At 36.3% G+C, this 16,791-nt stretch overlaps 1 protein-coding gene across 3 annotated transcripts in view; it reads right to left on the bottom strand.

Annotated features, from left to right (window-relative positions):
- NELL2 (neural EGFL like 2) overlaps positions 1-16,791 on the bottom strand; it is a 313,554-nt gene that overhangs the window by 134,398 nt on the left and 162,365 nt on the right. For all 3 annotated transcript variants that reach the window (XM_081060876.1, XM_081060877.1, XM_081060875.1), the window contains exon 14: positions 6,262-6,387. In XM_081060876.1, coding sequence (XP_080917002.1) covers positions 6,262-6,387 — 126 coding nt within the window. The remainder of the gene's footprint in view (positions 1-6,261; positions 6,388-16,791) is intronic.

Raw genomic sequence — 16,791 nt, forward strand, 5'->3', positions numbered from 1 at the left:
AAGTGCTACTCAGTTACACCAAGGTTTCTTTTCTCTTTTTAAAGCTCCTATTCACAGTACACAATAAGTACAGTTAAACCGGCAATAAGCCTTTGAATCCATTGCTCCAGCAAAGCTATCTATTTTACAAAAAATAGTAACTCAGTTGGAAATAACCAGAGAAAAGTGCACAGTCGAAAGGGTCCCAGAGAAATAAGAAATGTCTTATTATAGAGAAGACATTCCTCAAGACATTCCTCAAGAGAAGAGCTTCTCTAATCATAATAGTAACACAGTTATAGTAGCTAACATTTATTAAAGATTTCTTCTTTGCTAGGCATTTACTAAGGATAAAGTGCCAAGGCATTTTCCAACTAAAACAGCTTTATTTATTTAGGATTTTTTGGTGAAAGTTGATATGCTTATTTTCACTTCCTGTTCTTCTTGTGGCCCCCTCTAGCCTCTCTGCCATTGTCCACTTTCTTCTTACTTCCTTTACTATTTATATACCAGTAATTATTATGGTACACACACAATGAATTATCTGTCTTGTTCTGTAGTTGTGATTTTGAAACATCCATCCGGAACTCTTTTTAAATAGCTGAAGATAAAGTTATTGTCAATCCATACAACAAATTACCAGCTTCAAGTTAAGTCCTTTTCGGAAGAATGCAGAATAAAAAAGAATAATGTTATTGCTGCCTTTCCAAAATATTGTCTCTGTAAACCCTGTCAGCAGATTACCTGTTCTAGCATTGCTTGATGGGAAACTTGAAAGAAACACACATGACATAGCTATTTGAGGAAGGGGCATGCATGGATTACAACTAACTTAAAATCTTTGTTTCCGTTGCCCAGTAATAAATACTTCTCTGTAACCTTTTGTGCATGACGATAGTAACTAAAATGCTAGGAAACCAACAATAAAAAAAAAAAGTGAAGAAAACTTAATATCATTATAAAATTCATGACTCTTTCTTCATAATCACCAAACTAAACAAGCCTGAGAAACTGGATGGTAGTGATGATTTAAAACAAAACAAAACACAACAGTATTGACCATGCTAGAGAAAAAGAAGTAACTGCAACAATAAGATCATAAAATGTAAGCACTAGGGGTATTCAATGCTATAAAAAGTTAAGTACTTTTAGAAGTGAAACTCATTGGGGAACACACAGGAGGCTCATTGTTTAACAACAAAAATCAGTTATCTAATAGAATTCCTGAGCTTAGACATGTTGTGGACCTTCTTTGATATGAAAAATGGACCAAAGCCAGCATCAGAAGGCCCTGGATAGCAAAAGCAGTTCGGGTCAGTAGAAAGCATATTGAACAAGCATCAGGATAGTGGGATTTAAGTGGCCCTAAGAAATACGCTGCCACCACTGCTGAGATCTGCAATGTTACTACTGGAGAATCATTTCCCTAGGCTAAGTTAACACTAGGTTTTAATAAGGGAAAGGAGAAGGAAGAACTTGGGGGAGAGCAGGAGTCCCTTTTGTTATGTCAAAGGCTAATAAAAGGACAAGGAGTAAAAAGCGAGAGAAAGTCTAAAAGACACCTATGTGGCCTAAAAGATACTTGAGGGGGGAAAAAAAGGAAAGTTAAAAAGAAAGGGTACAACGTATGGTTTTGATGATGTGAATCTAAAGCTGAATTTTTCAACTCTGGCACTATTGGCATTTGGGGTCATATAATTCTTTGTTATGGGAGGACTCTCTGGTCCTGGATGTCCTGTGCAGGATGAAGATTAATGACTCAGTTGGAAAGCACCCCGAGAAAAACTCCCAGTTGAAAGGGTCCCAGAAAAATAAGATATTTCCTCAAGAGGATAGCTAGCCTAATAATAATATTATACAATGTTTAGCATCATCCCTGGCTTCTGCCCAGCAGGTGTCAATAGCAACTGTAAAAACTTGTGATAACATTGTCAAATAACCTCTGGCAGGTGGGAAGGCAAAACTCTCCTGGTTGGACAACCACTGACCTAAAGAATAAATTTCATCCCTAAGCTTTTCCATCTCTGCTACCAGTCCACCTTTCCCACTCTCCTGTCCTGTTCTAAAGAACTGTACAACAATGGGAAGACTGGAAGCTCATCAACATACGCAAAAGGATCAGAACTCCGTTTTTCAATTGCAATCGTCAGACCAGAGAAATACCTCAGGAAGATCCAAAATGAATGCCTTTTCACTCAGAATATTTTTATCCTTTGATAATTCCAAAAGTCTTGATTCTAGATATTTTATTCTTTGTTCATTATACAAGACCAATTCCAAAAAGAGATGTCCAGTAAGACTCAAAAATATGTGCCCGATTTAATGAATACTTATGTGAATGACCCAAGAAAGCCATTAGTCTAGATAAGTAATCAAGAAACTTCATTATGTATAAAAATTAAGTTATTTTTACAATCAGAGTTACTGAAGAATGGGCTTCTAATATCTTGCCTCATGTGAACCAAACCCTTTTCCTTTCCTTTCATTCCCTTCCCTTTGTCTTTTCCTTCTTCCTTCTTCCTTCCTTCCTTCCTTCCTCCTTCCTTCCTTCCTTCCTTCCCTCTCGCTCTTACTCTCACTTTCTTTTTCTCTCTCCCAGGGTTCGGTCTCTCTCTCTCTCTCTCTCTCTCTCTCTCTCTCTCTCTCTCTCTCTCTCTCTCTCTCTCTCTCTCTCTTCTTTCCTTGTAGGTATAATCATGCTTTCTTCTATGAGAACAGGAAGGAATGTGAGGAGAGAGATTATGAAAAATCAATTAGGAAAAATATACACTCTCACTGGAAGGAAAATTGTATCACTAAGTTTAGAAGAGTATAAAATTCTGTATCATTTGTGCAAATGGTACAACTGAGTCATGAGTGTCATTGTAAAATAGAGTCAGAAGCCCAGAAAATGGTAATTTTATATTTCTCCTACTGACTTCTGATTTAAGATTATTATAAAATCTATAGGGGAAAAATTGCTCTTGGAGTTTAAGCTAATGAACTGAAACAATCTATATGAAAGGCAGTTTAATTAATGAACATTATAAAATAAATAATGTATTTCTACATAAAATATGAATCTTTTCCCATTATTCATTTTTATTTGGTGGCAAATTAAACAAACTGTGACTCTTATATGAGATAAGAATAAGGAAGCTTATCCTGTGGCCCCTTTTCACTCTCACTAACTGTATGACCATGAGCAAGGCAATTAATCTCTCTGAGCCTCAGTTTCCCCTTTTGTGACAGTTAGGAAATTAGATGAAATTATTCTTAACAATTCTTCCATCTCCAAAGTTTTATGATCATGAGGAAAATACAATTCAAACCATCAGAAACTGAAAGAAAATACTATGCAATTCTACCAACTATAAAAGGAAATTACTCTGTAGCATACATAATTTCTACGCCAGAGCTACAGTGTTATAAAAGTAAAAAATAAAAAGGCTTCTTTTATTAATCAAAGTTCTTGATTATAAAGTGTACTACTCTTAGAGTCTCCTTTAAATTAGAATGTCTATGATTAATTTTCAGATGGGGTGAGCAAGTCTGAGAGTTCGCTGAGTACAGTGTTGAGAGTGTCAGTTGTGATGTTTTGGAAGGGGGCTCTTGAATAGGAAAAGGGGGCAGGAATACAGATGCAAAGCAAATTCAGAACTCCAAATGCTCAGCCACAAACATCCAAGAAGTGCTCTACAGTGGTGTCTTGACATTTATTCTGGAAGGCCGTCTACTGCAAGTATGTCAATGTCTGTTACATTCACTGAAATTCAGAGAAAATAAATCTCTGATAAATTCAGAGAAAATAAATCTCAATCTTTATCAGAGAAATAGTCCTACTCGGGTCTTATGGGAGCTCTTGAAAAGGTACACCCTCCACGCCTTCAGCCACAAAGCAAACCCCCATCAGAGGAGTCATTTCTTCAAGGTTTTTGTACAGATGTTAATAGCAAAGTGTGCAGGAAAAGATGCAGAGGTGGAATTTAAACATTCATTTCCTTTGTAGAAACCCTGCAAGTGTGTTGACCCTGCATGGTCTAACATGAAACGTTTTGTCAAAGATCACCTGACTTGGGACTACAAAATAAAAGCCTGTCATTTTTCCTAGGAAATCCAGCTTTTAATGTACAAATGTAAATTCTCCAATTTGTAGACCTACTCGTAGGCAGGAACATCTCTTCCGTAAGTGAAAGCAGAGAAATAATGGTGCTAGTTGGAAATACTGGTGCATCATGAAGGAAATAAATTCCACTGTCTGCCAGATCTTGAAATTCTTGGCTCTGGTTTTTTAGGCATAAAAATCATGGCCTGAACAGCTTTTCTTAAAATGATTTTGTTCTTCCTTGACATCCCTACAAAGGGATACTTCCATTATATCATTAGGTACTTTGGAATCTGAGGGGAAATTTCTCTCAAAGTAGTCAAAAATAAACTAATTAGTGGGATTTTTATTTGGAAGGAAAATGCACTGGGAGAGGTACAGTCAAAGCAGGAGAATCTCTGTAAGGGATGACAGTTAAACTGTTTTTGGATCTGTAGCCAACAGACAGGCTCAGAATGGAAATGAACCTCTGGAAAATACCCTGCCCCCCAAAAAAACTCTTCATTTGTCACGAGGCCAAATTATGTGCCGTGTAGTCTTACTTAAAATCGAACATTTGTTTTTTTAAGAATATAAGGAAAACAAAAAGAATTACCAAGAAGTACAAAAATGTGCAAAGTTTTTTAAGTCTCTAATGCCAAAGAATCAGCAGACTCCTTGAAAATTGCTGGCACTTTTATTTTTAATGAGCCCATCTTGAAATACTACTCTCTGAGATGCAGTGGTTTTATCTTTGTTTTTGCTTGTTTCTTAATCATTACAGTGGAACTCAGACTTATTGATACTACCGACATTACAGTACACTATGTATTTACTAAAACTTATTGTTTAATAATCTTTTTGTATTTTGGAAATCATCTCTGTCGTCCTCCTTCAAGACACTGTGCTACTCAGAGCGTTCAATTTTGTCTAAAGAAAAAGTGCACAGTTGTTCCCATAATGTGGAAATATTTAGGATGAGCTGACAGAAAAGTAAAAATTTGTAAATCCATTGGCAACTCTATATTACATGTTTTACCCTCAGAATATGTTTGGTTATTCTCCATCGAATGAAAAAGTCACTTATTGTTATTTTCTTATTTTCATCATTTTGTTTTTATATAAATACTATATTTGAATTTATAGGAAGCTTCCTTTGCTTTAACCAATAAATAGGATATCAAGTGGTACACAGTATGGTCACTATAATAAAGACTTAGAAGAGAATACACTAATAGAAAGGCATAAGGTAACACTTTTATTATAGATTCATATCTTTCACTGGGAAGTGTTACAGAGCTCCTTTCCATGGAAACCTCTAAGGATTATTATACATCCATCTGATGACAATAATAAAGTTGAAGGTAGAGTAAAAAGTGACAAGAATAACATTTTTAAGTATTCTCCAGTTTTATGATTCTGTTTTTCTAATATGTGATATTTTTATGTTTCTTATATTTAAAAAATAAAAAGAAATCCAAAAGAATGTCTTATTTCACACCCACATTTCCTCAAACCTCACCACCTTCAAGCTAATTGTCTAGTACCATTTTCTTTCATATTTTACAGGTCGGAACCTATAAAATATGAAGTGAGTAGGTTGTCTTATCCCAGGACCACCTTAAGATATTACTAACACTCAAGATATCTCTGAACATGACTGGATGGTACTGAAGGTAGTCATATTTCATGAAACAGACATAAACAAAATTTATTTGATGTAGTTACTCAACTGCATTTGCCAGAGGCATAAAAGAGTTTAATTCTCTTTAGTAGTCTTATTTCCTATTACTCTAAGAATCTATTTCTGAAAATCATCACATTATTTATGTCATCATTCCTCTATTCAAAAACCTACTGTCATATAAAGAAAATATTATTTAGGGGTTGTTTCTCAGATTTGCCACATAATTCATACAAGTTTTGGGTATAAATACTGTTTAAGTATAAAATCAGTATAATATTGATTTGGTTCTTTTGTTTTTCTTTACCTTCCTAACAGGAAGTATAAAACTTACTCAGAGCAAGCACATTCCTTTCCTTACAACAGATTCAAAAGTAACTACCAAATTAAAACCATATGCTTTTCTTATGACTTGTTTTGTTGTAAAGGAGTATTTATAGGATACGTCTCAAAAAAATTAGAGTTTCTTTTAGAAACTATTAAGAGTAAATTTAAGACATAGAACGATTTTATTTCATAAGTAGCCACTGTTTACCTGTACAGGAATAGTCATCGATTCTGATGTATCCAGTTTTGCAGATGCACATGAAAGACCCTGGGGTGTTGACACACATCGTATTCTCACGGCAGTAATGGCGTCCTTCAGCACATTCATCGATGTCTGTGAAGAAAAGGTAGGGCGAAGAGGTCAATAGTAGGCAATAGTCTAGAGTTCCTCTGTAATTGTCTTTGGTGAGGAGAAGGAAATATTTACTAATTGAAATGGATTTTTAAAAAGCATTCAAAACATTTCCTTTAATAGGAGTGTTTGATGTTCAAATGACAGAAACCAAAAAAGTTTTTTCCAACAGTTCTTGCTGCAGTTTCAAAGATATGTGTGTCAACTTGCATCATACTAAACATAACTGAAAATGTTCAGTGCATTCATCTACAGGTGTTTGATAAACTGAATCAGAAAATACACATTGGGCTGCCTTAGAGTCTTGGTAGCCCCCATCACTGAGTTTATCATATATTATTTTTTGATTCACTGGTTATTCTCAACACTCAGTAAGACCCTACAAGATGTGGATGTGATCCAATTTACAGCCGCAAATTGTGGGATAAGTTGGTTCATAAGATAAATAGAGATAATCTGTGAAAGAGGAATACTGTCCCTCGATTGCTTGTTGTTAGGTCTACATGCCAGACTGTTGGGAGACATTGCCCCATCCAATTTTCTTTTCCAGATGGTTCACTTTTAAGCTATTATATGATCAGAAAAAACACTAAGTTGGGTCATAAAGCAAAAACAAGGATCTTATTTAATGTGATGCCTGTTAGGAACTTGAATGATTTGTATCAGCAAGGAGTATTGGATTCATGACCGAGAGAGATGAAGTGTCAGCGTTATTTCCTGAAGTAGTACTGTGAGGGGAAAAGAAGTACAATAATAAAACACACCATCAAAATACTGTACACCTAATCGCCAAATGCCTTTTTAAAATTCACACACCCGATCTTCAGAAAAGGAATTCCCCAAAGAGCCGCATGTACATGCTAAAATTGCAAAGTTACATAAATGTTATTTCCATTTACATGTGTAGATACTCACAGGCACAACAATGGCACTACTAAGAAGTAATCTGGTGGAAAATCATGTTCAAACAGTCCAGGGTGTATTTTAGTTCCAAATCCCAGTTCAAAAATGTAATGAGTCAAATTCTCACAATTCATTTCTCTACACATTTATTGAATGTTTTCTATGTCCAAGTCTCTTTACTAGATTTTCAGTCACATCGATGACTCTAAGAGTTAGACCTTCAACCACAGGAGGATAGCACACGGGGTGCTTCAATGTAACTTTCACCTAAGCAGAGAGCATTACACAAAGTTGGAAAAGGCTGCCCCAGAAGATAGCTTTCGCCAAATAGAAGTTTTTAAGCACGAGCTGCATATGCTTGTACAGATCCCAGCAAAGGGTATATACTGGGCCATGTGATTTTTAATGTCCCTTCCAAAATTAGGTAAAAAGAGAGTTAAAGCACAGACCCTGCCTTAAAAGAACGTAACAGTCCAGGAAACAGTAACGTCAGTATCAGCATCCAGTCAGGTGCCTTCTGTGTTTCAGGCCTGCATTTTAGAGAGCAATATCTCCAAAGAGATCCATGGTTCCTTGAAAACAGAGTATTGCATGGTCAAATAAGTTCCTGGATCGTTATATTATCATACTACTCCCATTCCCCTCCTTAAAATTCACAATGAACATGAGCAAATTATAGGCTGTGCAATTTCTAGTTGTTTTTTAAAAATCTTCATTCATTTATTCAACAAGTATATAATGGACATGCACCGTGTCCAAGTACTGCAACAAATTCTAGCTGGATAAATAACTTAAACAATAATATTATGACATTATGCATACTATATAACAGAAACATATACAGTGTGCATTAAATAGGCAGCAACAACTTTTTTAACACACTGCTTGCTTGTTCTGAGCACCCATTAATGTGGAACACATTTAGGGATTTATATTTGGTGATAGAAATAATTTTATAACTCTTCCCTCCCCCAACTTGAGGATCTGATAATGAAATTAAGAAGCCAGGGCATACTTACATGAATAACAACCTGAGGTCTTATATGCTAAGTGTCAAAAGAAATAAAGAAAGAGAGAAAAAGAGGGGGGATTGGGAGGGAGGGAAAGAGGGACGGAGGGAGGGAGGAGGAAGAAACAGAGGAAGAAGAGAAAACAAAAGAGGGGAAAGAAAGAAAAGAAAAAAGCATACACTACAAGGACTGGTATTCAGAGGAAGGTTGATGATAAAGGCCAAAGATAACCAAGGAAAATTTGATGGCATAGCAGGACTTGGTGTGGATTGTGAAGTAGGCTTAAAGTGAGACTTGCACAAAGTTGGAGCAGGCTGCTAAGGAAGAGAGTTTTCTGTCAAATAGAGATGTTCAAAGATGACTGGAAGTACTGTAGAGATTCAAGTCCAGTGTAGACAGCATAGACAGCAAAATGTGAAACGCTGAGAAACAACTATTCCAGTTGATTGGAGTTTGTGCAGTTAAGAAGTGGAAATACCGTTATGAGATAGGAGACACAATGTGACTATGCTTAAATGTCCAACAAGTATGAGAAAGGTACCTTATTTGCTGTGATATGAAGACATTAAAGCATTTGGAAGGAGGGGAGTGGGAAAATGGCATGGAAAAATAAATCTCACAAGAGTTGGTAAGATGGTGCAATGGTAGAGTTGATAACAGAGGTACAATCAAGGTGAGAAGAATGTTCATGAATGAATAAAAGCCTAAGTCTTAGGTGGTTACTAAATCTAAAGTAACCTCTCCAGACCCCATTTCTCCATGTTACTTATCAGTGTCTGAAAGTCCTATTCAGTTATTTGTTAATATGTCTGTTATCTATTTATATTGGAATATAAGATTCAGGAGGATAGAGACCTTGTTCTAGAACAAGGGCTGGTCCTCACTAGACATCTGCTGAATGAATCAATGACTGCTTTCATGGCTTTTCACCTGGAAGAAAAAAAGGTAAGTATTTTCATTCATACTGGTCTGACCTGGAGCTCCACTTGGCAGAGTGAATCCTTTGACTTCCTAGTACATTGCGAGGCATTTACTCAGACACAGGCTTTTGTATGAAGAGTGAACATAAGCCACCAAGATGAAATAATCTTCAACAGTGGAAGAACACTGCGGTGGGAATAAAGGAGCCTGGATTCTAGTCTTTGGCTCTATTATAAACCTGACAGGCATTTCATCTCTCTGGACATCAATTCCATCATCTATAAAAGCAAAGGCTAGATGTTTCCAAGTCATTACCAGGCCTCATACTTTACAGTTTTAACAAAGAGAAGATGATCTATACGGTTGCAGTGGAGAATCTGATCCTCCAAGATTTTGTAGGACACACAGTCTTCACCAAACTTGAAAAGCAGAAGTAAACTGTATTTCTTATACTTGAACAACTTCTCTTGTTTCAGGATAATTCAAGCTGATCTATTTTAGAAACAGGAATTTATAAATTTATAAGTTCCCTTTTATCCTACCTGAAAGCTGAGACCAACCTTGTAATTATTGACAGCCATACATTTTTTAGACCTGAGAGGAGCTTTAGAAATTATCTAACCTAACCTCAGTCATTGACAATTAAAGAAATAAAGGCATAGAGATGCCGGAGACAAATTAAAGAGGTGGCAGGGATCAGACTGTGAAACTTTCATGAACCATGTTAAAAAATTTGGACTTCATTCCTATGTGAAATGGGAATGCTTTTAGGAAAAAATTAATGGAATCAGATCTGTGTTTTTGGAAGATCATTCCAACACAAGTTTAGACGGCCAATGAGCGGCAATCATAATAAGAACACTGCTTCCAGACCCTGGGTCCCAAATTAATGTTCCATTTGGCCTGCAGACTGGTCCCCAGACTAACCTTGGAGGCAGTGGGCACTCAGGATTGATTTCCCACTCTCCTGTGTGCTTCTGCCACACAGCCCAGCTTCTCCATCTAATGCCTTGTATGTCACTGGTGCCATTTTTTTTTAAAGCATGGTGTATTTCTAAGGCCATTGCATTTATCTCAAATTTGCCCTGTAAAAGAATTATATTAGTATATTAATGAACACTAATGCCTTCTTGTTTAGCCAATAAAATCTTGAAGTCATGCAGTTCAACAGCAAGGGTTCCACATACTGAAGAGTAATATAGATCAGTATGGATTATTTCTAAGTCTTGGCCCATCAGCTGTGAAACACTGTCTTGGCAAAGTTGACAAAGAGATCAATAACTTAATTCACAAACCGGGAAAAAGACTAAGTTCTGAGAAATGTAATAGTGGAAAAGATTTGAGAGTAATATTTGGGAAGATACAAGTATTTAAAAAAATATTGCAAGTACAAGTAGGCTGCTTAGTGAAAAATCAGTAAAGAATAAATTAGAATGTCATTTACAAATAAGGTAAGATTTAAAGTAATGTTTTAAAGTCAGTGGCATTAATGAGCTTGTTTATGAAATAGTAATTTTTATGTATTAAAACTATATATATGTATTACTTGAACATGATTTTTTTGACATCTCAAAATAATAGCCATATATTTCCTTCATTCATTTTTTAATTCATTCATTGTAAATTGTATATTCTTCAAGAAGAGTGAAAGCTATATTAGTTTTTTTTGTTACTACTCTTAATAGAATATATTATTCCTAGCTTTAGGATTCCTACATCTAAAATATATATGTGGAGACATGCAGAAGAAAAATTTCAGATAGGGTTTAGAGTGGATCATAAAATAATATCTATGGGGACAGATGAGATAATTTGGAAAACTATGGGGCAGAGAAAACAAGCATGAGTAATTTATCCATGTAACCGATGTTTATTGAATTCCTACTATGTTCAATATGTTTACCTTACCACCCATGTCATAGCCTTGAATAAGAAAACTGTAGTATCTGTCCTTGCAGAGCTTATGGTCTTTCTACAGGACACAAACAATAATTTCAAAAATGTTATAGGAGTTTGACAAGAATAGTGCCATCTGGGGAAAAAAAGTAAGTTCCAAATCTAGTCTTGCAGTCAAGGCAAGGCTTCCAGGAGGATGTGATTTCTAAGCACAGGGGTAAAGGAGAAGTAGGATTATCCAGGTGAGGTGGGAGAGAAGAGAGCATTTCAAACAAGGGAACTATGTGTAAATGTTGGAAAGTGAAAGAATGTGATATATTCAAAGAACAGCAAAACATTCCATGTGGCTAATGAAGTAATCAGGAGCTATTTTGTGTGACAATCTTAGAAACCATGTGAATTTGACATTATCCTATGATCAATGGGAATCTGTTAAGTTTTTTTAATCAATTTTTAATACATCATGAGCACAGGGTATAAAATGTAAGATACAGTAGAGTGCACAATAAAGTAAGACTGACCCACTCCCATTTGGTTCTCCCATTCCCAATCCCTGAGACAACCATTGCTACCAGTTTCTTGTGCAAACTTCCAGAGATATTCTACACCCATGTAAGCACATGCATGGGGTGTGTGTATATGCTTCTCCTGTGAAGGGTGCTAAGCAGGGGAATGAGATGGCATGAATTGCTAAGCAAGATCTTTTCATTGCAAGGTAAAGAATAGATTACAGAAAACTGGAAGCTAGGAGGAAGCTCACTTAGTAATTTGGATTCCTCTGCCTGTGACAGTATATTCTTGTTGAATATGGAGACTATGGCAGATTCAATACACACACACACACACACACACCACACACACAATGCCAAAAAAATCCATTCATATTTTAAGAAAGGAAAACTGTATTAAAATTGTAACACCCAATATACACTGATAACAAAAGATGAAGAAATGTCATATCTGACTTCTTCAATTACAAGAGGTGCTCAAAGTGGTTACCATCAGCATCCAGACACTTCTGATTAAGGTGAACTACTGCTTGGGCAACGTTGACCAAAGTGTCCACTTGTATACATGTTTTTGGCACCCCCGCTATACACACACGCATACACATACACACATACGATCTACAATTGATTGCACATGCAGATGAGGGAGGGGACTTCTCAATCATAACATCCTCTTTTCTTAACTGAGTGGATCTGCACAGTGAAGAACAGGAGGGATGCATTTGTGTGACAGGGGAGTTTGGTTTTAGACATGTTGAATTTGAGGTGCTTATGGCACATGCAAGTAGAAATGTCCAAAAAGCAGCTAGATATGTGGTCCTTGAGGTCAGGAGAGAGGACAGGGCTGGAGGTCAAGATCTAGGAGTCTTAAACACAGAGAAGGCAATTAAAGCCAAGGTGTTAGACAGCATCACTCAGGGAGAAGGTGCAGAATGAGGAGAGAAAAAATAAGATGGAGCCCTAGGGAACATTTAAGGGGCAAGAAAAGAAAGGAGACTAAGAATGATTGCTCAGAGAGGTAGCGGCATAGCTAGAAGAGTGTTCGAGGTAGACAAATGTCAAAATAGTGGCCAGCTATCACCTTTTCTACACACCTCTACAGTTGGGGAAATCCCCAAGTCCCCAAGAACGAAGTCACAACTCAAATCTTTAGTGTACTTGGCCGCTAGTACATAGGCCTGGAACCTAGGACTGCCAATTAGGGCCACTCAGGTAAAACTTCAAGATGAGAACTCATGACTGTGCAAGGTTGTGGAATCTTCTAGCAAGTGTAAAGGAGAAGGCATTCAGCATTAACGTGGTGGCAGTGGCATAGCTTCTGAAGTCCAGTCCTGGGTGTTATCAGTGAAAACTATTCAGGATTTGTGTGACACTAAGGGGCAGAGGCAGTGGGATTTGTGCCCAGATGTGATAAACATAGTCTTGGATGAATATCATCTATACCTGTCCTGCCACATAGATTGTGAGCCACCTAACATCCTTCAAAATACTCCTTTTCTTCTTAAACTTCCAGAGTGGATTCTGCTGTTTGCAACTCTGATCCCTGATCAATACAATGTATTAGTATGAAGACAAGGTAAATAAGTGTTTGAAGGAGGAAGTGATCAATAGAATTAATTGCTGCCTAGAGGTCAAGCAAGACACGGCCTGAAAGATGTCCGATTTAACAATATAGAAGTTATCAGTGACCTTGTTGGGAGCAGTTTGGAGGGGATATGGGATGAAAAATCTAGATTGAAGTGGGTTACGGAGAGAGTCTAACTTGAAGAAATTGAGACAGTGAAAATAGATCACATCTTTAAGAAATTTGGCTATCAAAGGGAAGAGGGGGAATAACACAAAACTAGACGTGGATGTGGAAGAAACAAACACTATTTAAATGCTGATGGGAAGAAGCAAATAGAAAGAAGAGGATAATAGATGGCGCAAGTTTCCTGCGAAAACGGGAAGAAGTGAGATTCAGTGCTCAGATACACCTATAACTCCTAGGACGAGTGGTATCTATTCCACTGAGACTGGGAGAAAGAAGAAAGGGTGAGTGTGAAGCACCTGGCATATGTAATGGGAGCAGGATGACAAGGAAGTTAATGCTCCTGATTTCTGTGTTGTTAGTCAAGAAGGTTCTTTGCTGAGAATACGAGAATGGGTCGAGTCAAAGGACTAGAAGCAATGGGAGGTTTGAAATAATCATTTCAGGAAACGAGAGGAAACTGAGCTGGGATGCGTAGTAAAATGACCCAGCAGAGTACCCTAGCACACAGCTCTGGTTGGCAACCACGTACATAGCGTTGTAAAGATCTACCACTTGACATTTTTATAACACCTTGATTTTACAGTGCATGTTCATATTCCTGATATGTTCATTCTCACAATAACCCTATAACCTACATGAAACAGATAGAATTACTCCCTTTTCACAGCCAAGGAACCTGTTCAAACTTGAGAAGCTCCCCATATGTTTCCTGTAGGTTAGTGGTTGGCAAATCTAGAATAGAATCACTCCATATAACCCACTGTTCCTCCACAATCTGGTCCCTAGCTTTGCAGTTTAATGTACTAACACTCCTGGATGTAAGCTTCCTGTTGCAGGAAAACTCCAAAACATGTCTTCCTCTTTCTCTATGCTTTTTCTTCTCCGCCAATCCAAATTTGACTCTTCATGGCCCAGATGACGTCCCAATTCTTCCACAATGTCTCCCTAACCCCTTGGGCTATGGAGATTCCATCTGTCTGTGTTTCCACACTTTTTGTCTCTGCTTATTCATGCCTAGTTAGTAAGCTGTTTTGGCTGAATCCAACTTGCTTGAAACTAATGAACAGACAGGCTCGTTTGAAAGACTGCCTTGTCATGCTGAATTTGAAAATTCATCAAGTTGAATGCTATTCTTTCCAAGAAAGCAGATTAGTATTTTTAAATATTAAAAACTAATTTAATAAATATATGTTTATTTTGCCAAAAACAAGGATTTCAGTCATTACAATATCCAAATTGTTGCCCATTCAGAGTTATTAGATTAGTCTATCCATTACATCAGTGCTTTCATGAGAGATATGGGCCCACTCCAATTTCCAATTGCTTGTTTGTACATAAGTCACTAACTGCGTTGCTGAATTTAACAATGTTAATATTTAATGTTGGTTATGAAGTATGGCCTCACAACAATTCAGTATAAACAAACATTATGTGTTCTACAATTTCAGTTCCATTTCTTCATTGTCACATTCTTATCTAAGGACATAAACAATCTGTAGAAATGTTTGGGAGTACATTATTCGTATTAAAGAAAAATCACTTGAGGGAAATTTTAAATGGAATAAAAATGAAAATATTCTTATGTCTGATTAAAATCCCAGGGATCTATTTTTTATCATACTCATGACTATGAAATATAATTTAGAACCATAACATGCTCAACCCTGAACCAACGCTTCATATTCATTAAAGGTAGCACCGATTTTCTAACTGCCCCTGTGTCCCAACACACGCGGCTTTCTGCTCAGCAACAGTCATTTGCCTAAACAAGCCAGTCCTTCTCCATCACATTACTGAAATGTCTCACTTTTTTCTGTTACGTTGATGATTTTGTGCCTAACTGCTTCCGGCAATCCACAGTTGTCTCCAAAAACTTTATTTCGATTTCTATTCATAATATTAACAATGAAACTAACATTTATTCCAATGTCCCTAGCTAGGACCATGTCATTTCATTTTTCTTCACAGCTTCACATTTTCACAACAGATTCCAAACATAATCTCAGGACCAGTGAATCATGTTTGATTTGTTTTATTTGTGCCATCCTGATATATTGCTAGCCATACTGTTTTCCTGCCATCAATCATACTCAAACTTCCATCGCCTATCTCCAAGCCTTTTTTCAGATGTCCTTACTGCACATGATAAAAAAATCTTATTTTATATTGGAGTTGGTTCTGCCTTTTGAAAGCTTATGAATACATAAAGGGAAGAAGAGAATTATAAAAGAAATGCTCAAGGTTGTGTTTCATTTCAAGCTAGCATTTGTTAAGTTACTTCAATACTTGTAACAAATATAACTAGAACATATGACTTGAAATTCTTGGAAGACAAAATAGAGCTGGTATTTATAATTTAATCTCTAAGTTATACTTGACCTTAAACTTAATGGAGTTGCAAAAAGGCTTTTTCCATCAATTAAATTATTAAAAATTGTTAATCATATGATACCTCATGTCACTTCAAATGCATTCTTTTTTAGAGAGGTGACTTTTAAAAAATAATTTTCATTTATCTAATGAAATGATAGCGATAATGAATTGCTGCCTCACCTAAGACATCTGCAATTAACTTAAAATGAATTGTTTAAGTCTAAGCAGACATTTTCTCCCTAGAAATAATAAACAAGTAATTATCAAGTATTTTAACCTGCTACGCATCTACAAAAAAAATAACATGAATTCCCATTTTAAGTCTTACATTTTAAGGTTACATTTTAAGTCTTCTCCTATAATTTGCAAAATGAAGATGAATTATACATACTCTATATTGCAGAATTGGTTAGAATATTATTCAGACCAGAAAGGAATTTGGAATAAAGTGGTTTGGTTCTGGAAATAAACCATGGTAACTTAGTTACTGAAGTAGCTGAAGATCTTATTATAACTGGCTTAAAATATAAGACAATATCATCATATAGATTCTAAGAGGATTGTTACCGCAAGTTTCCAATACACTAATGGCGTACTATCTTAGTTCCAAAAATAAATCCATGTTGCATGAACCGACTGTAACACTGGCACTAATAAACATACGTGAGAAACAGAGGTTTAGTGACAGACTTTCACCAAGGACTCATTTTTCTGGAAGTCATTTTCACACACTTAATCTTATTTAACCTCCATTTCTCTAATAACCTCAAGAGACAAATTCTCTGCATTTAACAGATGAGGAGACGGAGGCTCAGAGATATTAAGTGACTTGCACAAGTTCTGACAGTTACTAAACAGAAGAGGTAAGAATAAAATTTAAGTCTTTCTGTCCAATGTTCTTTCCTTAACATCACAGCTGCCCCCATTTGTCAAAAATGGAAAGATTGTGACTTGATCCACATAAACATTTTATATCCGTTTGTCTATTCAATCCAACAATTTCTTCTCACATGTATTTTAA

Source organism: Rhinolophus hipposideros (assembly GCF_964194185.1).
Source record: "Rhinolophus hipposideros genome assembly, chromosome: 9".
Lineage (NCBI taxonomy): Eukaryota > Metazoa > Chordata > Mammalia > Chiroptera > Rhinolophidae > Rhinolophus > Rhinolophus hipposideros.